We start from the raw sequence: 24,251 nt of genomic DNA, 5'->3' as shown, positions 1-24,251 counted from the left end.
AAAATTTGTCTATTTTTGTCCTTTCTTTCCTGATAATGCCTTCCAATGATGAACTGAGCACAGTCAGGCCAGATCAGAGGATCGAGAACATAACCATATTTATGACATAATGTAATCCAGAAAATGCTGAGCATGCTGCTCACGTTTTAGCATAAAACACCCGCACCCCACGTTAGGTGTGGTTTTAACGCCTTTGGTGTGTGGAGCAAAATATAGGATCACCCCTTGGCTGACGACTGGGGCATTGGCACCCATGTCCCAGAAGACGACAGCATCAGTTCAGAACCAAGCCTTGAGAGCTTCACAGGAATGAGTCTCTCTAGTAATAAAAGACAAAGATCTGGCAGAAAAAATGTTATAGGTGAAGCTGCCAGCGGTATCTGCAGTTAAGCCTGCCTACCACTTTCCAGTGTAAGACCTTGTTTTCACTCACGTAACATTGCCAAATTTTAACTGTTCAGGATGAGATTTTCAATCCTGAGTCTGCCTCGAGCTGAATTTTTTTGGAACCTTCCAGCAGGAATACTTCGGTTGCTTTCTAGAGCAGTGTTAAGACAAAGCACATTGTTTCACCAAAGTTTAAACATTCTTAGAGTCATCCCAGTGTCTATTCCAGAGCAGCAACGGGAAGTTTTACCAAAGAAGAGAGGAGCAGGGACAGAAAATCAGATAAGTTCCTTTTGTTGCCCTTGACCAAAAGGATCCACCCAAACTTGGCTGAGTTATAACTTTCTGAAAATTGTTGAGGTTTTCTCCTGCGCGTGCGCAGTGCAGACGGAGCAGTTGGCAGCTAAATTCTGCAAAGCCTCCATAGCAGCACCGGGCTCGCAAGACTGGATTGGATCTGTAGTCAGTCTCGTCTGACCGCTGTTCTCCCTGACAGTAGGCTGCACGAGATGTTTTAGAGGGAAGGATAAGAAACCCTAGAGTCAGCAGCGAGATACGGGATGTATTCCTCCTTTAAGGTCTCATCCTAGTTAATGGTAGCTTATAAAATATGATCAGAATGACTGTCAGCAGTTCGGTTTTAAATTGTGTCTTTTAGAAGTCTATAATTCAACCATAAAAATTCCTTCCAGGCTGAAATCTGGCTTATGCTGTCAGTTCAGAAGTCAAAATTCTTTACAGATTTTTTAAAATAGCCTGTTTTGAAGTGATAGAAAAGAAAAATAGTCGTGTGCAAATTCTGGACATTTCTGTTCTAATGCACTTCATAATTCAGTTATGGTAAGTTTCAAGATATGTGTCTCGAATGCTGGTCAGGCCCCAAAAGCAACACAAGTAATTAAAATCTTAATAATTAACACTAGACTTTCAAATGTGAATAAGATTCTCTGAGCTCAGAATATTAGGAGTATTCTGACAACAGGATCTTATGTGATATAATACCAAAACCTGTTATTTATTTAAGTTTCTTTTATAAATATTTAATGTATTAAATGCGTATGTATTGAAAAGCAAGAGAGAAATTCTTCTGTCTTTTCATGCCAAACTCATAGTGAAGTCAGTCAGTCAAACATTTTCCTAATTTAAGCAATAATAATAGTAATAATAATAATAAAAAGCTATAACCTGGAAGTATCCAGGAGGAACAAGTAAGAGGTCCTTAGAGGGGGCAAAGCAGAGGCAAAACCTTTCTTGTAAGACCACAGCAGCTCTCATTCCTACCAAGCTTCCCTTTGTAGTGGAGAAGATGCAGCAGTTCTTCCCATCCTTGGAAAGCTTTCAAACACACTGTGCTTGGCACCCTGAGGTTAGCATGATTTTGAGCAGATAAAAGCCCATTACATGAAAAGGCAGATCTCACCCTCTTTTTTTTTTTTTTTTTCTTTCTTGCTAAGTAAGAAAGAAAAGCCTTATTCTGCCTGCAGTCCCATTGATTTCAATGGGAGCCTTCATGGAATATGGTGCTGCTTCACGTAAGGGAAGTGGAGGCAGGCCTTTAGGTAACTGGCTACTTTGCATTGTTCTCTTATCCTTTCCCATTTCTATGTCTGAATGCTGACGAATATGTAAAGTCTCTCAGTTCTTCGTTTCCACTTAAAGAACTGGAGTATTTCTTAGTTTTAGGTGTGAGAAGGCTCTGTTCCACTGTTTTCAACAATTGAAGTACACGGACTGAGGGAATCAGAGGAAAACTCTGTTTACTAAACACCACATGGAGATTGCCACTGATAGTTTTTCTAACGAAATTTATGACCTGTGTGGAGTAAACAAACTCCCTTTTTGGTAAAGACTCTGCAAGCCAATCATTCATGCTTGCTTAGAGACGTTACTGTTCGTGGTGCTTTTATGTGGAAGGCTACAGCAAAGGGTGATGTTATGTCTAAAATAGACAGTGGGCAGCTCCAAATAAAATAATAATAATAATAAAAAAGCCATTTCTGACATTTACTTATCATAAGATTCTTAAGAGATTATGGCACGTTCACCCTGATTCGGGAAAGAAAGAAGAGATAATGATAGGACAATTATAATTCTTGTAACTAATATGTTATCTTCATGCACACACTTGCATGCCTAGTTGCATTTACTGGCAAGTTGTGTTGTTTTATGCATCTGAAATAAACAGAGAGCTCTCAGTATGTTCAAGATGTTTGGTAAGTCTGAAAACTGTCTGGTCTGCAAGTCTGTTTGCTCTATATCTTGGAGTAAATTAGAATCGGACAGACACTTCTCTTCTCCTGGCTGCCCACCCTGAACTCCTGTCTTACACTCCTTCCCTGCTCCTTTCCTCTCCATTTTGTGCTCTGGATCCACTAGAGACATAGCTATTCAAGACAATCATGAAAATTAAGTGAGGAGAGGGAACTTCAGCAGTGTTTCTATATCATATTTTCTGAAATACTAAAGTGTTTCTTATGCATAAGTGTCTTTCAACTGTCCACCTCTTGATTTACACTGGTGGGAGAGGAGAACAGGACTGTCAATATTTGTGATGTCTGCCTAATTTGATATATGCATACAATATATGTGCTGATTTTCTTTAGTTGATCACATTTGGAATTTTTGATACAATCTTTAGTAAACACTATTCTACCTGTGAAAGCATTATGAGTTTAAAACTAGTAAGTGCCTCCCTGAGTGATGATCCCATGTCCTTACCTCACCCCATTGTATTTCAGCACATATGCTATGGAATGTAACTGGGGCTTTGTTTTCTCTAGAAAAAATGACCTGTTTTTGAAAAGGGGTGTCAAAAATAGTTTTCCACCCTCAGGTTCACTGAAGCAGCAGTAGAAGTGGTTGCCTCACTTGTGCGGACAAGGTCAGGTAAGTTCATTGCTTTCTGTAGCAAATCATGCCTGTTGAGGACTCGCAGGAGAACTTGCCTGAAGAAGGCAAACAGAGTCAAAATCAAAGAATTTGTTACAATAGGTGTTGAACTTGGTTGCTTTGTCCACATTGGAAGAGCAGTCAGTTTCAACGCTACTCCAAGATGAGTGGAGAGCAGGCAGGCATTTTGACAACACTCACCAAAAACACATCATTTGTCTGGGGTAGCACAAACCTACTGCTCTGAGATACTAGCAGTAGAAAAGGCACAATTCAGTAAGGCTAGGATAGTGCAAAGTCTACAGCGTCAACATGGGTTGAGACTTTCTCTGCCAACGTATACTTGCAGAACATCCGATGATGACCACTTTTTTAATACAGTGTTATTTGTCATCTTCATAAATACAACATGCAAGGCCACAAGTCAATCATCCAAACTGGATGAATTTTAAGATTATGCAGTCAAATTTAAAGAAAAAATGACTTTGATAGAACAGTTAGTAGAAGAAAGCACCTATGCTATAAGCAAGTGATCAATATTCTCTTCACATGAAGCTGATGACATGATGCATAATGCTGAATCTGCAGACACTTCATATGCCATTTGCTCTTATGTACTCTTACGTGAAAAAGCATAGGAAACTGACTTATCAAACTGGACCAGACTGAGTATCTCTGCTTCTTAGATACTTGTTATTAACTGACCAACTCCACAGGAGCATCATGAAAGAAGTGGGTTATTATATAAATTTCCTTTTCCTTTGGTATTTATTCCTACAATTGGGCAAAGAAACAGGTAGCATACAAGGAAGGAAACTGAAGCAGAAGTTTTTCTCAACCTGATTACATATGATGATATTTTGTATGGAACAACTTCTAGTTGACCTTTGCAATGCATGCCATGAAATGGTATTTTGACCAGAAGTGGAACAACATTTTCATAAGGATTACTGTTTTATCTGTCTGTCTGTCTGTCTATCTATGGAGGAACTTAAAAAGACTAAAGGAACATAGCAGCTTGCTCTCACTTATAATTGCAACTGTAAAGCTTTAAAACTGTGCAAGATCTTTCTCGACTGTGCTGGATGCCATTAGCATTAGCATATTGCCACAGAAGAAGGATCTAAAATAGACAGTGAAATTCATAAGAAATCTTCCAAAAGCTTTCCATCTCTCAAAAACTTTAATCCTCAACAAGAACCTGACTTTCAGAAAGCCCTCTAAAATATATGAACTGTTCGGTACACTCACAGAGTTGATAACAGTCAGAGTATTTTTTTGATAATGAGAAAATCCAGAGCTATATTTAAGATGGGAAAGAGTAGTTTTTGAGGAATTTCAAGTTTCTTTCTTTCTTTCTTTCTTTCTTTCTTTCTTTCTTTCTTTCTTTCTTTCTTTCTTTCTTTCTTTCTCTTTCTCTCTCTCTTTCTCTCTTTCTCTCTCTCTCTTTTTCTCTCTTTCTCTCTTTTTCTTTCTTTCTTTTTCTTTCTTTCTTTTCTTTCTTTCTTTCCTTCTTTCTTTCTTTCCTTCTTTCTTTCCTTCTTTCTTTCTTTCTCTTTTCTTTTCTTTTCTTTTCTTTTCTTTTCTTTTCTTTTCTTTTCTTTTCTTTTCTTTTCTTTTCTTCTGGCATTATCTCTTCTTTTGGCATTGCTACAGGTTTCTATCAGACAGCATGTCCTATGGCTTTCACACAAGATTGCACAAGTACCACACAGTCATTCTTTGTCTTCCCTGGTCCTGGATGCTACACGATTGTACAAGTACAAATGAACTTACAAATAAAATGGACACTCAAGAATCTAGATACTTTACAAGTACTTTGTAATAGAGGAACAAAGAAAACAGCAAGAATAAGGAAAGAATTTCTTCAGATTCAGGACTTCTTTACTGGCACTCTGTCTCAATTCCCAGCAAAATGCTTCAGCTGATCTCAGCTGTAATATTGGTTCATTGGAAAGAGTGACCGGATATGTCCCTTGGCTGATCTGAACACGTTGCTTGTAGTTTAAAATCAACACCTTAAATTGTTTATAATTAAAAAATATATATATCCAATTCATTAGTCCAAGAGTATTTTAAAATACTTCTGTATTTTCTGTCACGATGCTAAGTCAAAACTAGCAGAGTGGAAATTGGAGAGAAGTAGCAGAGAAATAAAAACATATCCTACTCCATTTCCCAGCTACGTAACTGATCAAAGCTGTCAAAAGAGCACCTTATAAACAAAAGAAAGACTGTCTAGAGAAGGGGTAAGAGTATTCTTAGGAGCTCTGCTGAAGGCAGTGCTTCTTATCCAAAAGAAAGACAGAAGCATGTAATTGTACCCTTTAAAAGTAGGTCTTACCACTTTGCTGTGTGTTACAGATCACACGTTATTTTACACTGGAAGCTTAGTGCTAAAATCTAAAACATAAGGGCCAAGTTCTGCTCTTAGATACACACACACAACTCCAATGAACTCAAAGAGAGCTGTGTTCATATGTTTAGCAATGGAATTTGGCCCTAAATATTTAAACATTTATTCAGAGAAAAAAAAGTTTCTCTGATACATTTGTATCTGATATCTTATGTACACAGATTACCACCACCAGGCACCCACATTAAAGACTAAAATGTTTTGGGGAACCATAAACTCAGCATTCTACCTGCTCTGCGTGGTCAAATAACATTAATTTGTTTCAGGACGTTGAGGAAATTAAATCCTTAGCAACCTGTGGCTGATGTTATTTATTCTGCAATCCAGGAGTAATGTGATGCAAATTCCTGGCTCTATTCCTATATTTCAAAAAATTACTGTTTTGGATGTACCTGATTCTGGAAGTTTTCATTATATTAATACACAATTCAGAAAGAACTAATGTCCTCCTCTGCTCACATTTCCTCTGCAGAGGAAAGCTCAGTGTTCGGGTTAATTCTCACTTATCTTTCAAAGGCTAATGACAGGAGCCCATACTAACCCAAACATGTAATTTGGAAATGGTTAACCTGAGGATCCCACCTGCTCTCCATGCCACAATGACCCCAGCTGTATTTTTGTTAGGGATATAAAGGACTCAGAAACCTGCAAATTTTCTGTGAGCAACATAATGCTTTAATTTGTATGTCTAATATGACTAAACAATAACTGTATATAACGCTATTTTCCTTGGACAAATGACAACTGGAGGAGAGCTGTGTTCCACGTTCATACACCTAAATTTAGTTGTCTACAATGTAAAAGTTCACATTCAAGCTCCCATTATACTCAACAGAGATCCAAAGGTCAATTCACTTGCCTAAATTTAAGTATCCAGTGCCATTAGAGGTGCTTCGGGTTGCCTAAGAAATGGGGCTGTCACGTGAGTCAGGACCTGTGGGAGGCCATTTGCTCTTTGGAAAGGCAGGTGGAGGCCAGACAGCATCGCCCAGAGCACTTGGCATAGAGAAATGCAGTCAGTGGCTTCTGGAGAGCAATTCTGAGGACCAAACATAGGTCTCTACTTTCGGATGAACTGAGCTGGTCTTTTGCTTGCACTGACATTGACTGGGTTTCCATTGTCTATCATAGGAGCCTAAAACAGCCCACATGCAGACAGCTAATTTCTGGGGACTACAGCTGAAACTGAAACCTACACCTGATATCACAGTTGCCAGAATACGTACTGGTGTTAGAGTAATCACTGTGCTTTTGGTTCACCAGAGTAAAGCTACTTCGCTTGTCTTTTTGTGCAGTAAGGTGGTTCCAGTTAAATGTTGGCAGGCAGGACTAATAAGCAGGGGTAATTACATGGGTGATGAATCTCTCGTCATGTCGCTTTGCTTCACTGAGTTCCTTGAGATCCAGAGGGACAATGTTTAGCTAAGGCTACTACCTGCTCTCTAGCTAGGGGAATCTCTGGCTACTAGTCACGGCTTCTCCCCTTGCTTGGGAGAATTGGAGCTTTGCCTTAATTTCTTTGACTTAATTTCTATTTAGGACAGAACCGGCTCTGGGCTGCAGCTCTGTAATCACAGAGGTCACCCTTGAGTACTTCTGGCTGCAGAGGTGCAATGCAGGACGTGCCGAAATGCTGTGGCCGTTGTAAGAAGTAGGTAGGAACAAGAAGCGTGTGCAGGCTTCAAAGTCTGTTACTAAATCATGGAAAGTTGGGCCTTGCACTCGGGTTTTGCATCAGAGCTAACGAGGTAAGTTATGAACAATCCAGAACCAAGAAATTCTTTGCTGGTACAAATCATGATTTTGGTTTGCTCTGCTGGTTATCTTGGCTGGGATCAAACCCCAAGCGTTACTTCAGATAATACATAAAATTATTAGCGTAAGTTTCCTTGATTGTGTGTGGAAACTCCTAACCTCTCTTGTGGAAGCCATGGTTTTGAACAGTGTACAATAAACCAGAGTTATTTAAAAGACTCTTTCAGTTAGGGCGGTTGATTGGGCTGGCTGAAGGAGTCGGTAGCAGGGAACAGGACCCCCCAGCAGCTTTTCTTCAAGTGAATTCACACAGATCAGTCAGGAACAAAACTCTGCTTTTATCCTATTTGCTATTTCTTTAGCATGCTGCTTGCATGAGGATGTGCTCATGGCGTTGGCTTCTGAGAGGAGCGTGAACATGTGTGCGAAATGACCATTACAGATTGAAGCTCTTCATCAAAACTGGATTACACTTCACAAACTTCTATCTTCAAGCTCATGATGCTACCTAATTCTGTTCCTCCAGATCTTTAATTTCCAAGCATTGGAGTTGCCTCAAATCCATTTTGGCACAGAATACATCATTATTTTCATATTGTGCTCATCTACTCTCCTGCTTTTATCCATATGAGCCAGGAGTGAATAAGAGTTGGCAACTTCATACTCGACTATTATATTGCAGAGTACACTTTAATCAGCACCCTAATAAATAGCACGCCCAATTAATTGGGACAGTTGCCAGCAAGCCAATTCAATCCTGACACTTCAGTGGTTGTAAATGATGGATAAATAGCATGCTTGCTGTTGTCTGCAAGCATATTTGTTGTAATTAACAGGTATGATTTGGTGTTTGCTGGCATACGTTTCCTCCGTAGTGCTCTGCTCATTTTTTGAGCACGTTCCCTGTTCCAGTGCAGTTACAAAAAGTAAAGGACAGATTTCCCTTTCAGTGTTTCCTTAAATCAACTCAGTGCTCTTCTATTAAATAAATAATATAGTATAATATAACGGAAGGGGCTTTCTATGTATTGCATTCCTATATAGTTTTGACAATAAATGTGATAATTTAATTAGCATGTTTCTGTTTTAACGTGTATAACAATTAAGACTTTGCCATACCATGGAATAATTTAAAATATAGGGAATGATTTTTGCTGCAGCTTTTTTTTTTTTTTTTTTTTAACCAAGAGTTGCATGATGGTTCACTTTATATTGGTGTTTCTTTTCTCTTTTCGGCAGACCTGCAGAAGTACAACTTATTATCTAGAACCGGTATGTGCTATGATTTACTGTATGCACGTGACACTTTCTCTCATTTGGACACCCTTTGCCAGGGAATTACATAAAATTGTACACAGTAAACCTTTCTAATCCCTTCATTCCTCAAAGATTGCTTTTATGGAGACTGAAAAAATATTGAAAGTAAATGAATATGAAAGGGGAAATGGTACTGCGGAAATCTCAACAAGGGATCTTAAAAACCAGGATGGCTATGGATCAACTGAGGGTAGAAACATTTGTGTAATTAAAGGAGAACGTAATTTGTGGGTTATCAGAAAAGAATAGTCCATGTTGGCATTTACTTTGACTTGTTGGCAGGAGGAAAAGAAACCACCCTGTACCACTGCGTACGGTTCCTTATTAGTTGTGGCTTCTGCAGAGGCTCCATCTCTTCTTTGGAGCATGGAGGATTTCTTTCATTACATAATCTGGATACACTCTTTTTTAAATAGATTAATTTTTTTTTCTCTTGTGTGTGCAAATTCTCTTTGCACGAATGCTTCTATACTGAAGTTATTATGCCAAAGGAATGCAAGCGTCTAGAGTAACAATGGTTCATTTTCCTTTAATGACTTTGTCGACAGGATGGAGACATTTTTGTGGTGTGATGAATTCACTCGGTCTCCCGTTGTGTTTTCTCCACATGCTTTGGAAACTCTTTCTCTCTCTTTCTCCGAGAATTGTGGCCATCCACTCCAGCAAGAGCTTCATTACTTTATATTCATTGTATTTAAATGACACCCCAGTGGTACTGACCTCCTGGGATGATTGATGTAAATTATATGCTATGTAGGGGAAAATAAAATCTTTTTCTGACTTTTTATGTTCTGCAGAGAAATAAAAGTGAAAACAAATGACAGAGAAAATCGGGCCTATTCAAAGAGAAACTTTGTAAGCATTATGGTTTGAGCAGACTCCAGTTTGTAAAAGTGCTGAGACAGTTTATAATGACCTTATGATCTGAAAGGTGACCTGAAAAGGAAAAATAATTCTGTTTGTGCCCTTTTTTGGTTCTATGTAATGCATAACAAAAGCTTGATCAGGTTTTTCTCTCATCTCTATGAAGTTTCATAAGAATTCTGACTCGATTATGGAGCAGCTACAGCACTTTACCAACTACACAAGCACACAGTACTATAAGGGACATAGTGTTCCTCAGTCCTCTTTCCTACTGTCTTCTACTATTTTTTTTGGTATTGATTTAAGATTTCATAACCAGTAAGTACCTGCCTTGCTCATCTGCTCTGCCAGAAGTTATCACCTATAGACACGGCAACACAGGTAACGTTCTTTCATCAGCCCAGCCCATCGCTGGACTCTAATTTAAACCACTTCATAGCCAGTAACCTCTCACTGTGAGCAAGAGCGTTTTGCACAGCAACAAAATTTGTCAGTAAAAGTTCTTTCAGTGCTTTTTCAGGCACCTCACCAAGTTTCATTTCTTCTATTCAAGCTCCTGGAAATTATGTAGTTCACATTGGACATACTAAACCATATTATCACAGTAACTACCTTATTAAAATTACCACAAGGAATTGGCATAGTAACTTCTCTAACTTCTGTGTTTTCACATTAGTCCGTCTTACCAATTCGGATATATGTAAAGATATGCATGGTGCATATCATAGAAATACCAGCAATATGCTGCCTTGCCTTCCTCACTTTAATGTAAGGTTTTGGCAAATCACAGAATTTGGCTAAAGACTTGAGCTGTCTCATGAAAGACTGCAGCATCTTTCATAACTTGACAGAATACTTTGATTTTCCTTTTGGCCAGGAAAATGCTTATCAGTAACCCTGTTTTAGCTGGGGTTGTCCAGATGTTTTTAAAATGTGTAATAGGATGGAACAGTTCAGGTCATCCTCCTTGCAGCAAGAGCTAGAATTTGCTGTAAGTGCAAGAATCAGCAGCGTGAGGCCTCTTGTTCTCTAGGATGTTATCTTAGCTGCTTGGTGTTTTGCCCTGCTGCTGTCAGTGGTTAGGCTGGTATCAGCTTTACTTTTATAATCACAAGCAACAAACGGAGAGCAGCGAGCAGCAGAATCGCCTCGTCTTCCTAGTGCTGATGTGGGAGGCAGGAACAGAGGAGGCCACCAGAACAGAGCCCTAGGGACTGAATGGTTCGGGGATTGTTTAGTGTGTGGCAGCAGTGTGAATTCAATATGAACTGGCCAGGGCACAGCAGAAGACTTAGACTGTACCTTTGGCTGTTATTCTCCCCGCAAACCTTCTGAAACGCAAGATTTTTGCACACATCATGAATAAGACAAAGTACTAACAATTACTCAGCGTGCCTCTGTTGGTCACATGTAGTAAATCCAGGTTATGCGACGGTACAAATTAGCCAGTCTCCTGACAAACCTGGCAGATGAGTGGAATGACTGAACTGAATGCACAAAACCCCACAATCATGAGGTGTCAAGGATGGTTAAAAGAAAAAAGAAAAGATTAAAAGCCTAGGTGTCTCTTAGTCATGCCCTTCACCTGCCTGCTGGATTGAGAGAGTACAGGAGGAGGAAAGGAGCTATTGCTGTGACACACGGAAAACAGGCCCTGCTTGTATGTGGAAGATACCTCAACACATTAAACTACCACAGTATTGTTGTAGTACGTGTTACATTGTAGTAAGGATCTACAGGTAAAAGCTCATTTGCCCTCATTTTGCTGTTTTACTCCATGAGGTGAAAACACTGCTATTTCCACACGTCTTTACGGCGCTGTCACAGCGGAGCCAGGAGCGGAGCGCTACCTGACTGAGGCAGCAACCCAAACACCCGTATAAATACAAGCTCCGGGGGGAACCAGCCTCTTCTCCCCAAAGCCTCCTCGGTCTTTTAAGACCGAGAGCACCCCCAAAACCCTCCCTCAGCCGCCAGGCCGCACCTGCCCGAGGCGGACGGGCGAGAAAGCGGCTGAGCGGAGCGGCGGCGGCGGGCAGGAAGAGGCGGCGGAGGAGGGAGGAAAGAAACCCAGCGGCTGCCGAAGAAACCGGCCCGGAGCCTGCCGAGGGAAGGATCCCATCGGCGGCCAGCTCCTCCCCGGTCCCACCCCTCGCCCTGGGAGGCCGCGGCTGCCACACAGCAGATGGAGGCGGTGGCGGCCGCTGTGTGGCGGAACCGGCCCCTCCCCCGCGGGCGGCGCCATTTTCCCCCCCTGGCAGCCCTGCGCCGGAGAGCGGCTGCTGCGGCTGCTGCTGCTGGGGGGGGGGGGGGGGGAAGAGATATTAGCCCCACTTTTCGCCCTACTCTTTTCTCTCCTTGGTTCATGCAGTGCCTAGAGGGGAAGGGACGAGGTTCAGTTCCTCTCCCTCGCTTTCCTGTTTCGGACAGCAGCACACGGGGGGGGGACTGGGCACCACCAAGCCAGGCTGCTCCTACCTTCCTTCCTTCTCCCCCCCCCCCCCCGCACACCTCAGCCTCCTCCTCCTCCATCCAACCATCCATCCATCCATCCATCCATCCATCCCCGGGGGTGAGCCTTTGAGTGAGTCACCAGCAAAAGCAAGCAAACGATGCCTTGCTGTTAACCGACTAACTAAGCAGGGTCGCTCCTTGGGGGGGGCCTTTAGGAATATTAACCTCGCTGCCGGGCGGGGGGGTTGTGGGGTGTTTTTTTTTTTTTTTTTTTTGGGGGGGGGAGGGGGGGTTGCGTTGCCTGTGGGCTGGGAGGTCGCTGCTAACCCCGGGGGTGTGCAGGGATTTTTAACATTTCCCAGGTCTTGCTGGGCGAGGTGCGAGCAGCACAGGGTGCCCCGTGCGACCACCGCCGGGCTCGGTGGCGAGCAGCCCGGGCACGAAGGGTTTTTCCTCCGCAGAAAGCCTCCTGTGCTGCTGCCAGAGCCGAGATGCTCAGAAGGGGTCCTGCCTTCAGCCAGGGCTGTGGTGAGGGCTGGTACCCGGCTGCCAGCTCCCTCCCAGCTCCGCAGCCCCTCGGTGCTTCACAAAAAAGTGCCAGACCCTGGGACTGCCGCAGCTGGGAGGCTGCAGCCAGCAGCCCTCGCTCTGCTCTTGCATCGCTTGTGGCCTGTGTGGTCGTTGCACCCTGCCTTGTCGCTTTGGTTGTCCTCTAGCTAAGTTGGAAGATGGTTCTGGATTTTTTTTTTTTATTGTAAATTTAAGATTATGTAACCCAGGTTGGACTCTGGCCTGCCATACATATGCTGCCTGCTGTGGGGTAGAAATTATTTCTTGTCTCTCTGATGCTGTGAAATGTCAGGCGTTTGTAATATTTCTCTGGAAGGAGTGGGTTTTGTTTATTTTGCATAAACAGGCATGGTGGTTTGTTGATAGAAATCTTGTAATATTCCTTATGGAATTTATTAGTCTGTGCAGAAGTTACTGTTAAATGCTAAAACCTAGGGATAACTGCTGCTATGAAAGAATACTTCTCTGTGTAGACTTTAAGTGGTTTTATTATTTGCTAACTATATTTTCATGTCCTATGTACCGATCAACTGCTTATAAGTTCCTAGAAATTATACAAATGAATTCTTTGCAGTCTATGAATGCAAAGCAATACACATGCAAAATATTTATTACTGTGTATGCGAAGGGGAGGCAAGAACCTGACATTGCGGATTACCAAGTTTGCTGTGTGGCGTTAGTGTTAATGGCTTATTGTGAGACATCAGATTTCCTCAGAGTGAACCTGTTTCCAGGTTTTCAGTTCTGTTGATGATATGCTTAAACTTTCTTTTGAAGTCTTTGATCTGACTCCCACGTCATTCTCTTTCTTGGTGCAGGCCTCTCTTTCCTTTTGACTTAAGGCACTGCACCCAGTGCGGTGCTGGCTTACTTGGCAGGGTGCAGTGCACCCTCCTTTTCATCCCTTTTACATATTTTTCTTTTTGTTGGCCAGATCCAAACGACATGGAAGGCGGTGTCATTCTTTCTGTTAACTTTGATGGACCTTGCACTGGCTCATACTTGCATGTTACTAATATGCAAATCAGATTTTATTTTGGTTACTTCTTGTCCTTTGTATTGTTGCTGTATAGATATGAATGCTGATATTGCAAGCAGCATTTCCAGTTTGTATGGCTTTCTGAAAGCCCTGTCTCTGAGTCTTGTGAATGTACAAAGTTGTTATGTTTCATTTACGTACAGGAAGCTGTGTTGATTCTGGAGAAAAGGTTGACATCTAACCAGAATATGCTAAAAAGCCAGGAGCAGGAAATCTCAGAGACATGACTTTGGAGCAGTAAATGAGAAATCCGTCTGTGCTTTAGTGGCTCTTTACTCACAGGTTTTGAATATATGGATTTGGAAACATGGCCTTAGGTTTAACAGGATTCAGTGGCCTTTAGATTATTTTCTAAGCCTCCGAGTGTCATAACCAACTGAATTATTCTCAGGGACTTAATGGTGAATAACATAGAATGGAGCTGTCTGAAATTTGATTAGTCAATTAAAAACTTGTCAGCATAAGCAAGCTATTATTTAGTAAGCTACAAATGTTTGAAGAATTACTTACTATATAATAGTCTAAGGTGACACTGAATGCTGTTGGTGTTGTTATTGCCCTTCTGCTGTGATGCCCTCAAGCTGTGAGACCAGCTAGACAGTGTATTTCTAGGTCATTATTGCAAGGGTGTTTTAAGGCATGGGGCCAAACCCACACACCATGATTATGCCATAGAAACTAATTGAGTTGACGCTCTTACTGCAGTTGTGAAATACCCAAAAGTGTAGATATATCAAGTACGTAAAGAAAAGGAAGCTGGTTAGGCCTCATGTTCTCATGGAACCAGGCAGCAGTGACTCAGTTATGAGCTTACTGGGGGCTGAGCAGAAAGCTGCGTGTCAAAGGTACTGAAAACATTATTGATTAGATCTGTAATTTGTGTCTGGGATGCTTGGCATTCATAGTGCTACATGTAATCATTATTAACTTGAACTACCCTTAGTAAGTGTTCATCTGCAAGCTAATGCAGTATAAAGTTCTATTTATAAATAAGTTTTGGCTTTTCACTACCCATGTATTTTGCATACGTTTGAAGTACTGTATTTGATTACAATCAGGTATTCACAGAGTCAACTGTAAAGTTTCTAGCTCGCACAGTTTGCTGTACTGCCATAGGAGAAGTAACAGTAATGGCAAAAAGAGGCCAAGAGCTTGCCTGGAAGGGGGAATCTGAAGCACCTAGGTGTTGGCCTGAATCTGGCTAACATCTCCCATGTAAATCATATTAGATATCTCACTTGATATTTAAGAGCTTTTAAAAATGATACACTTAATAATGAGGAGAAATGTGTGTTTTCAAGAAAGAAATATGTTTCAGCAGAAATCTATCAGAAATCATCTGTGATTGTGAAATTTCTGGAAGGCGATGTTACTGACTTACCACTAGACCTAGTGTTTGCAACTGTTAGACCTACTTCTTAGGAACTAAGTTTATATTAAACTAAACCCATGAATATTACTAACTGTTAATGACTGTCATTTACATTGAAGCTGTGGCTGTTATCATTTTCTTTTTCTTTGTACTGGGTGTTGTGCAAATAAATAACAGCAGAGGTAAGCGTTTTCTGCTTTAGGGAATTTAAATTAATGATGGCAAGCGTTGATCTCAGAAAGGAGAGGAACAGGTCAACGGTAAAACCAGAAAAAATCTTACAATCTCAGCTATGTACTTGACTTCTGTTGCTTCATTAGGAATTTGTGATATGCTTGAGGGCAGTAATGGGGCAAAGTATGAAAAAGTTCATATGCCAGAGTATTTGGCTAAGGTCAGGGTCAACTATATCACAAAATGATTCTAATTATACTCCAAATAGAGAATTAAAGATAGTTCAGGGTGATGTTAAAGGGGAGGATCAATGTGACGGGTTGGGAAGAAAATGCCATCTTGAAAGGAGTTGAGCAGTTGGAGGTACGGGAAAGAAAGATTTGGAAAGAGAAATTCTACAGAGGAAAGTATAATTTAAAGCTGTTGCTAGAAGGCAGTAAAGTTGATATTGCTTTACAGAGAATCCAGCTGCGTTCATGAAACCTTAAAACTGAAGTTACTCTAGATGGAAGTGACGGCAGATGGGAGCCGTGATGGCTGATGGACTTGCTTGTTGGCCAAAGAGCAGTAAAGCATACTGGTAGAACTGGGTTGAGGTCTGCGTGTTCATAGATGGATGTTTTGCTCTTCAGGAAAAGCAAACTATTGAGTAAATTACAGGTTGGGGTCAGTTCTTTGTGTGCTGGAGTTGTGTATGTCAGTTCCAAAGATTCAAAGCCAGTTCTTATCACAGGGCGTGCAAGCATGCTTTGGTTGCTTCACGCTGAAATTTGGCAGGGGTTACTGCAGGAAGGTCCCGGTCATTAAATTGCAAGTCTATACAATAATTAAATAACTAGTACAGAAGATTCACAGTACTGCCAGAATAATGCATTTTGGAGAAACGAAAAAAAACTATCGCTAGTGCAAAGTTATGGTTACAAGAGCTGGATTCTGGAAGCTGTGGAAATTTGGTGTCCACAGGAGGGAAGAAGTCATTGGTGTTTATTTGCAGTGCCACGAACTGCCAGAAGTGGCAGATTTCTGCAAATGTGCTGCGCATTCGGTTCAGGGGGAGGTGAGCATATACATTAGATTAACTTTCCCTGACTTCTTGGTAAAAAAAAAATTCACTTCTGGGGAAGGACAGAGCTCTGATTAGACTTCAGTTAGAAGCTCTGAGAGAAGCATTTGTAAACATCTCCAGATGTGGAGACATACCTCTGATGTAAGATTATGCTGTATGTTTCTCAATCTTATATAAAATAGTTACATCTGGGTATTAGTATTCTTTCAGTAGTCCAGGCCATTCTGTGGTCTGTTTCTGAAAAGGCTTAAATAACTGTCATGTTTAACTCATGGATGGACAAATAATAGCTTAAAATATGAGCACATAGAGTCATTTCTAGTCAAATGCAGTGGTTACAGTGTAACTGAATCAGGTTGTGCTTTAGTCTGTAGTAGGTTTGCGGCTTTCTTTCTCTACAAAGTTAGTGAGAGAGAGTTGTGCTTGTTCATTGCTTTCATCTAAGGGCTTCAATAAAATTAATACACAAAGATAAATTCTTATCAGGCGTGGAAATGAACATTTCGGATTATTTTCTCTCTAGGAATGTGGAACAGGACAGTCGTAAAGATAAGATCGATATGATACAGCTTAATCTCTGGGGCAAAACCAGTGGGTACATGTATTTGAAGATTTGTTTTACTGTTCGTTTTCAGGCATACGTGCTTCGTGTTTCATTTCTAAATGGGAACGAATGACTGAGTGGCCTTTTAAAGGTAAAGGGGGAGAATGACGTTCAGTTGTGTTCTTTGTATTCTTGGGGGCTTTCTGAACATGTTTTGCTCCAAGAAAGAGTGTCAAGGTTAAAAATGAGATGCTGATTTGTCTGGGTGACAAAATTTGGGCAGCACCTTGACAGCTATCAGATGAATATTTCATTCGGTTATTCACTTTAAAGTGAAGCTATCGTAGGAATCAAGTCTATCAGGTAATAAAAGGAAGCAGCAATAGCAGATGTAATGTGTTATCCTTAGCATGGATAGTGCGTGCATTCCACTTTGTGATACTTTGTTGAGTAATTAAAAAAATGGAAGAAAGCTCATATTGCATCCCTAGCTTTGAACAATATTATTGTGTGCAGACCTGACGCAGATGTATCGCTGCCTGCCCACATACTTCTAGTCCTGCATTTGATCGGGCTGTTCCTGAAACGTTTCTGCCTTTGCTTTATCTGCTTGGCTTTTAAGAGGCTGTTTTTTAGGGAATTTGGAAGCTGTTCGCCCTATTGCTTATTTTTTTATTTGTTACACAGCAAGTTGTTTGTCACTTGGTGGACCTGGACGAGTTAGGGGCTGATAAAGGAATTTTGTTACACACTTTGAATAGTTCCTGCAAATTCTAGGTTATCTAGGCATTGTACTTATCTGAGACCTTTTGCTTGAGACCGTTTCTGGTTCCAGCCTGCTTGAACAACTCAGGGAAACTTAATAGGTTTTTAACTTTGAGTTATTCCATGCTACTGGAGGAGCGGGTGATCAGTGAAACAATATATGTACTCCAGCATTTGACTATGTTTAAATTTTTTCATCATACACTTACAAAGCCAGTCTTGCATGTGTTCAACAGGGTTTACATTTTTTTTTTTTTTAAGAAATGAATTAACTACAGGAAATCAGATTTTTGTTAGTGAAGTTCTTACATCTCCAAACCTAGAAGGCTGTATCTTCTGCTCTCTTGTGTGCTGGTGAGCTCATGTATGCAGTAAAATCCTTGGTGGTAATAGACTAGTTAACCTAATTGCTCTGAAGTAGAGGGTGTGAAAACACAACCGTTCATTTTAATTTTGTGTTAACTCATTGTCATCTTGGCATTTATTTCCTACCTGTTTTGCTTGGATTTCTATAGATGAAAATGTGTCAGTCTTTAAATTTTTGCATGGTTTTGGGTTATATGCAAAAGGTATTTATGAAAGACAAGAAAAGAAGACTGGTGCAGTATCCACAATGGACGCATGTTTGAATTAAGTCATCATAAAATGTACAGTAATGTATTTACTGTGAGAATTTGTGCAAGATTACTGTGTTTTTTTTTAGAAATACTATACACTGTCACAGACATAAGAAAATTTACAAAATCTCAAAGAAATATATGAGAGTTAGCTATGTGACTTGATTTTGCAAACACTTTGGTGTCACTGAAAACAAATGCAGTCACTGACTTTACTTATACATTACTGAGTTGTTATACACTATTTAATTATATATAGATTGAAAGGCCTACCAGAGTTTTGAGTAAAACTCAGGTTCAAATTCCCCTCCTCTGAGAGATACTGTTGTTTTAAACTGACCCAGTTAAGATGCTCATTTGTCTTTTGTTCAAAGTGAAAGCTGCAGAGGTACAAGTTTGCTCTAATAAGTTTTGAACAGTCCTTGCTCAGATGTATCGGAGGGCTGGCAGCCCTGAGATCCTCACAGTGGTGGCTGGTGGAAGTATTTGAGAAGTATTTCAGAATAGAAGATGGAGGTGTGGACAGCGTCTTTTTTTCCTTCTCCCCAGGGCTGCTTATGTATGTTTCAGGTGAAATTGAGCAGCTTGGAGATTGATGCTCTACAGAGCTGGGCTGCGTGTGTAGCCTGTGTATTAAATCCCAGTTTCAGGAGCACTGGAACTTGATCTCTCAACTAGATCTTGAATAAATGTAAGGGCTGTACGTGTGGCTTATTGATTGAACAGCTTTAAACGTGAGTTAGTATTGCTTGGGAACTTTAGTTGGGTATAGATCTAAAGGATGACTCTGAAGTGCAAGTGTGCCCATGCATTTTAACCCAGTGAAAAGGATGGGTCTACATTTGTCAAGAAATTACTTAGAATTGGTTTCCCCCAGCCAAGAATTGTTTTCTTCTGCTGATTTATATGGAACAAGTGCTATTTTCAATTGTGACTGCTTTATGTGAAAGATATCAAGGTTACAGTAGGCGCTTTTACATGTTTATTTATATTAAAGATTATATATTTTTATTACACATATTACTGCAAGATTCCGATTATGGGAAAAGAATTTGTAAAAGCTGGACCTGTCTGGATAGGACCTCGTAATCGTTAGTTCGAACTAGCGTTAATCAGAAGTTATCTTCTCTTTGCTAGAGTTCATGATTAGAATACGGCATGTTGAAATAATCTGTGACCTAATCTGAACATCTGAATTCGTTTTGTAGAATATGGCAAACAGCTGCATTTCAGTTTGGGGCTAAAATAAATACAGTATATTGACCCATTGAAGATTACAGTAGGCTTTTCAGTTCCATGTTAGCTGTACTTATTGAAGAAAATTGATTTGAGAGTGCTTCTGCTTTTGAATGATTTTTTTTTTTTAATGTCCGGAAGAAAGGAAATAGAACATACGGATGATGGGACTTTGATGTGTAAAGAAGTTAATTATCTAAACCATCAAACAAAACATGGGCTGTGGAAGTAATTATTGTGAAGGGTCTGACGAAGCCTGACAAGCTGTTGGTTTTATGTCAAGAAAATGCTGTACACCTGCTTGATTTGAAAGTTAAATCATTTGGTTGCAGAAGGAAGACCAGAGCTCGCAGGGAAGCAGTAGCTGATAAGCTTTCAGCTCCCAAACCTACTGATACTTGTACAGATGTACAGCCCCTCAGGGTTTGAATGAGACTGTTCTGGTCCACTGGAAGCACCTTAAAAAGTATTTACTCGAAAATAGGACAGTCGTGAATCCCAAGTGTTACACTGAGGTGGCAACTGTGGAATTGTCCCACATTTTGGGGGAGTTTTGTAAGGATGCCTCATTAAGGATGCTCTCATTCTGCTAATGTTGAAGAGACTCCATGGATAAAACAAAATGTCTGTACTGAATGTCCAAAGAAAATAGCCATGTGCTTTAAATGATCTTGATAGTTGAAAAAAAATCATTCAAACTTATACAAAGGCTCAAGATTTTTTTTTTCATTACTCAGTTTTTAAACTTTAAGGAACATCCAACTGGTATATCTCAGGAATTTTTCTAAAGCCATTTTTGGGACTATTAATTGAGATGTTCACCTGATTGCTTTCTCTGGGGTTCTGCGAATATCATAAGACTTCCTGTCCTCTACCATGAGAGCTCATTGGCAAAGACTAAAAGGACCAATTGTAGGAACGTGATACATTTGGGATCTTATTGTTTGTGTAATGAAACACTGTTTGCCAAGTGATAAAACCAAATAATCAAAAAATAAACTAATGGACTGCATTCTGCAGATGATTACAGGCATATAGCCTTGATTATACACGTAGAAGGCAACGGGTGTACTGATGACTGCAATTAATACAGATGAAATCAAATGAAAAATGGGTGTGTTATGGGAGTTTGGTGGGCAGAATAATTTTGTTGTCTAATGTTTGAGTAAGAGTTTCCATGGTTTTCAATAAAACTTTAAAATAATGCATAGCCCTGTGGGATTGACTGCATTACTTTTTATTGAGGAAATACTGGTACTGTGGTATTGAATATAAACATATAGCTACTAAAATGAATCACAGTTTTTCTCAATGAAACAACAAACAGTAAAATGCAGATACGTTTCCAAATCTTTAGGCTGTATGTGGGTATCAGTGTAGCTTCCTCTTTACTCCCCTCCATGTGTACGCAGAGCTTTCCTAGAAATAGTCAGCTTCCTTCACGTTACAGAGGCATTTTTTCCATTTTTTGTTGCAACTCGCTCATTTGACAGTTGAGTTTCTACGGCTCTTTGGTGACTGCTGCCTGTGGCTGGATCCTGCCAGCACTGAAGCCTGGTGTAGCTGCTCTTGTGATTAAAATCAGACTGCAGTGGGAGTAAGCATGTGATTAAAGTTACACATGTGCATAAGTGCTTGCAGGATGGGGACCTAAATTAGAATCTGCTTGAAGATAAACAGAAGTCTGTTTAAAATCTACTTGAAAGCACTAATAAAAATGTAAACTTATATGTAAATGCATAAACTTCTTATTATATTTGTTGTCCATCCATAAGCTATTATATCCTCAGCCTATCAATGTCCTAGTTTTGTTGTTGTTTTTTGAAAGTGTCTTAAGCTCCCTATGTAGTGTTACAAGTTTTTGTAAACCAAAGCCTAATATTTGTGATTATTTGCAATGCTTTTAATGGCATTTAATGTAACCGTTTTAGGTTATATCTTTAGAAAAAGGAATCCATCTTAACTTTAACATTTAAAGTGAGAAAAGGTAAAATCTTATGGCAAAACAAGTTAACATCTGCTTTTCGTTATCAATGCTACTACTAATAGTACAAGAAATGATCAGTACAACTGAGCTGAGTGTGCAACAAACTAGATAGAAGAGGTGAAAAATAGTGGAAATGTGTTCTGTTTGTCGGAGGAATGGCATAGTGTGTGCAGTTCTGTGTTTAAAAAAAAAAAAACAACCTTGAAGGGGAAAAATGAAACTCCCTATTCTATGGCTATGGAATTTTCCATAAATAAGCTTCGATTTCCCAAACTTGTAGCAATTTAAGATATTTTATAAAATGAATTTGCTTAAAGACATTCAGCTGGCATTTTATTAAAAAGGAAAATGTACGTGTGTTAGATTTACTTCGTAGAATAAGAGGAGAACTGTCCTTGAGTTGTTTTTTTCTTTGTAAGAAATGTGCATGGCAAAGCTATAAAATATTTTGCGTAAAGATAGTACCTCTAGTTCTGGAGGTATTGTGAAGATGTGCAGGTAACCACCCTTTCCTTTTACAGTGCATTTTTGTTTGAAAGACTTTATTTTGGTTTTCTCGTCCTACTGTTGAGGAGCGGCTGAGGGAACTGGGGGTGTTTGGTCTGGAGAAGACCAAAGGGCAGACCTTATTGCTCTCTGCAACTCCCTGAAAGGAAGGTGTGGGGAGCTGGGGGTCAGCCTCTTCTCACAGGTAACTAGTGATAGGACTAGAGGGCATGGCCTCAAGTTGAGCCAGGGGAGGTTTAATTTGGACATTAGGAAGAATTTCTCCATGGTCAAGCATCATGGGGGTCAGGCGTTGGGACGGGCTGCCCAGGGAAGCGACAGAGTCCCCGTTCCTGGAGGAATTAAAGAGCTGTGTTTGGACAAGGTGATTAGGGACATGGGTTAGCAGTGCACTTGTGGTGTTAGGTGTGTTTCAGAAAGGAACTTGGGATCCCAGTGCTCATCAAATTTTAACTGGCTTTTTCTAATACTCTGTTTTATTCCTCTTGGTCTCAGTGGAAGCAGCACAGACTGATTTACTACTGCTTGCGATAGCACAGGAATAGAAGAGAATGTTTTGGGTAGCAAGACACTAGTAGCTATGAATATCGTATATTCCAGAATAGCAGTAATTTTAGTCTAATAATTTGCTTTGGTGCTTTTAGGGTACCTCTAAACGGGTTCCTGAGAAAATATGTTTAAAAATAGCACACCTTTCCAATTTTTCCTGAGGTTACAGTAAGCGTCTACTCTCTCTTATAGTGTCTCAGGCATCTTTTTGCATGCAGAGCATTTATGTTCAAGTCCACCCTGAATAGCTTGTCTTCCCTTTTGAATATCTAGTGTGGAACATAGACAGCAGCCACTGAGGTGAACTTCTTTTACAGTTGTTACAAGTTTACATGTTCAGTTACTGAAAAATGGGCTTTTTCAGTTGGCTTTCTTAATAGCTTTCATGTATCGCTGCATGAAAGGTATTATGAAGTTCTATATGAGTAGGCCTGGAATTTCTAAGGCACATACACTTATGTGAAGGGATACGTAGTTGTTACTGTTCTTCCATATGTTCTCTTTTAAAATATATTTATAAGTTTTGTGTTTCTTTTGTTTACTCAGATGAGCAGCACGGTGGCTAGCCCGATGTCAACGGTCGCCTCTTCAAGCACTGGAAGAGGGACAGGAAAATCGACAAGCTTTACGCCTGAATTGCAAAGTATGATGTAAGTAATAAGTCAAAATACCTGGTAATATCTGCTTTTTGTATGCTTCTTCTAGCTAGTTCTTAGAACGTGTGTATAACAGGCAGGGGAGAGCGGGTATTAGTGATGAAGCTTCTGGATTTTTCTGGACTTTTTTTCTGAATGGATTTTACTTCTCATTTGGAAAACATTCAAAGATTTAAAAAAAAACACAAACCACCACACTTAGATAAATAACATAACACATCCTGTATTGAATGGAGAGAAAAATCTTGCTGATCAAATAAATGTATTTTTAATATTTAGAAGTCATTTATGACTTATGTTTCACAGTCCTTCACCAAAGAAAACTGTTCCTGTTGTCATTTTGCTTATTTAAGTTTTCTTGTGTTAATATCTTTCAGTGCTAACATAGAAAGGTAGACTGCTGAGATCCTAATATTGCACATGAAATTAAGATATGGAACAGTTGCAAATAACTTATCTTTGTAACAACTGTACTTCCTATCAGCCAAAAAACATTTGTTGTTGTACTTAATGAGACTTCCAGGCTGTGATGCTGCATGATTTTTTAGTTCACTTCTAAACCTTGGATGGTATATGAACAGGTGGGCTTTGTCAGTCTCAAAGGTACTTGCATAATCAGAAGGGTTCCTTCTGGAGAAGTCTTTATCTTGGCTAGTAACCTATTTCACTGGGCTGATTGCAAATCTTCATTTGGTGGAAAGCAACATACTCATCAAAAATGTGACTTGCCATTTTTTCCCCTTTTTATGTGTATCCAAGACACTGTACTGTTGGGATGGGGGGTGGGAAAAGTAATGAGCTTCTTCCATGTGGATTTGTGCTCCTGATTTATCAGGCACTTTAAAGAGTATTTCAGCTTAAAGCTAAAAGATATCTAAACTCAGATAGAAAACTAGGCTGTAGGGGCTCGTGTCTAAATTGTGCATTTTTCAAAGTATATGATTATAATGTTACTTATTGAGGGGGAGAGGATGCACATTTTGCCAATTGCTGATGTCAGCTGCACATAAAAGGGAGCTTTGCTTTATGAAATCTTGCAAAAGTATCTTAAAGGATTTTTCCCTATGTTCATTTGTCAAAGTTGAAA

At 40.0% G+C, this 24,251-nt stretch overlaps 2 protein-coding genes across 9 annotated transcripts in view; one reads left to right on the top strand and one right to left on the bottom strand.

The window, feature by feature from the left end:
- RUNX2 (RUNX family transcription factor 2) overlaps window positions 1–24,251 on the bottom strand; it is a 220,173-nt gene that overhangs the window by 165,180 nt on the left and 30,742 nt on the right. The window lies entirely within an intron of this gene.
- Window positions 11,869–24,251, top strand: part of SUPT3H (SPT3 homolog, SAGA and STAGA complex component) — a 279,344-nt gene continuing 266,961 nt past the window's right edge. The window contains exons 1-2 of the mRNA XM_050710007.1: window positions 11,869–12,200; window positions 23,055–23,158. Of these exons, the coding sequence (XP_050565964.1) occupies window positions 11,994–12,200; window positions 23,055–23,158 (311 nt within the window). The 5' untranslated portion in view covers window positions 11,869–11,993. The remainder of the gene's footprint in view (window positions 12,201–23,054; window positions 23,159–24,251) is intronic.

The sequence above is a fragment of the Cygnus atratus genome, chromosome 3 (genome assembly GCF_013377495.2).
Source record: "Cygnus atratus isolate AKBS03 ecotype Queensland, Australia chromosome 3, CAtr_DNAZoo_HiC_assembly, whole genome shotgun sequence".
Classification (NCBI taxonomy): domain Eukaryota; kingdom Metazoa; phylum Chordata; class Aves; order Anseriformes; family Anatidae; genus Cygnus; species Cygnus atratus.
Note: the sequence above shows the minus strand (reverse complement) of the source record. Positions and strands in the feature narration are given on the sequence as shown.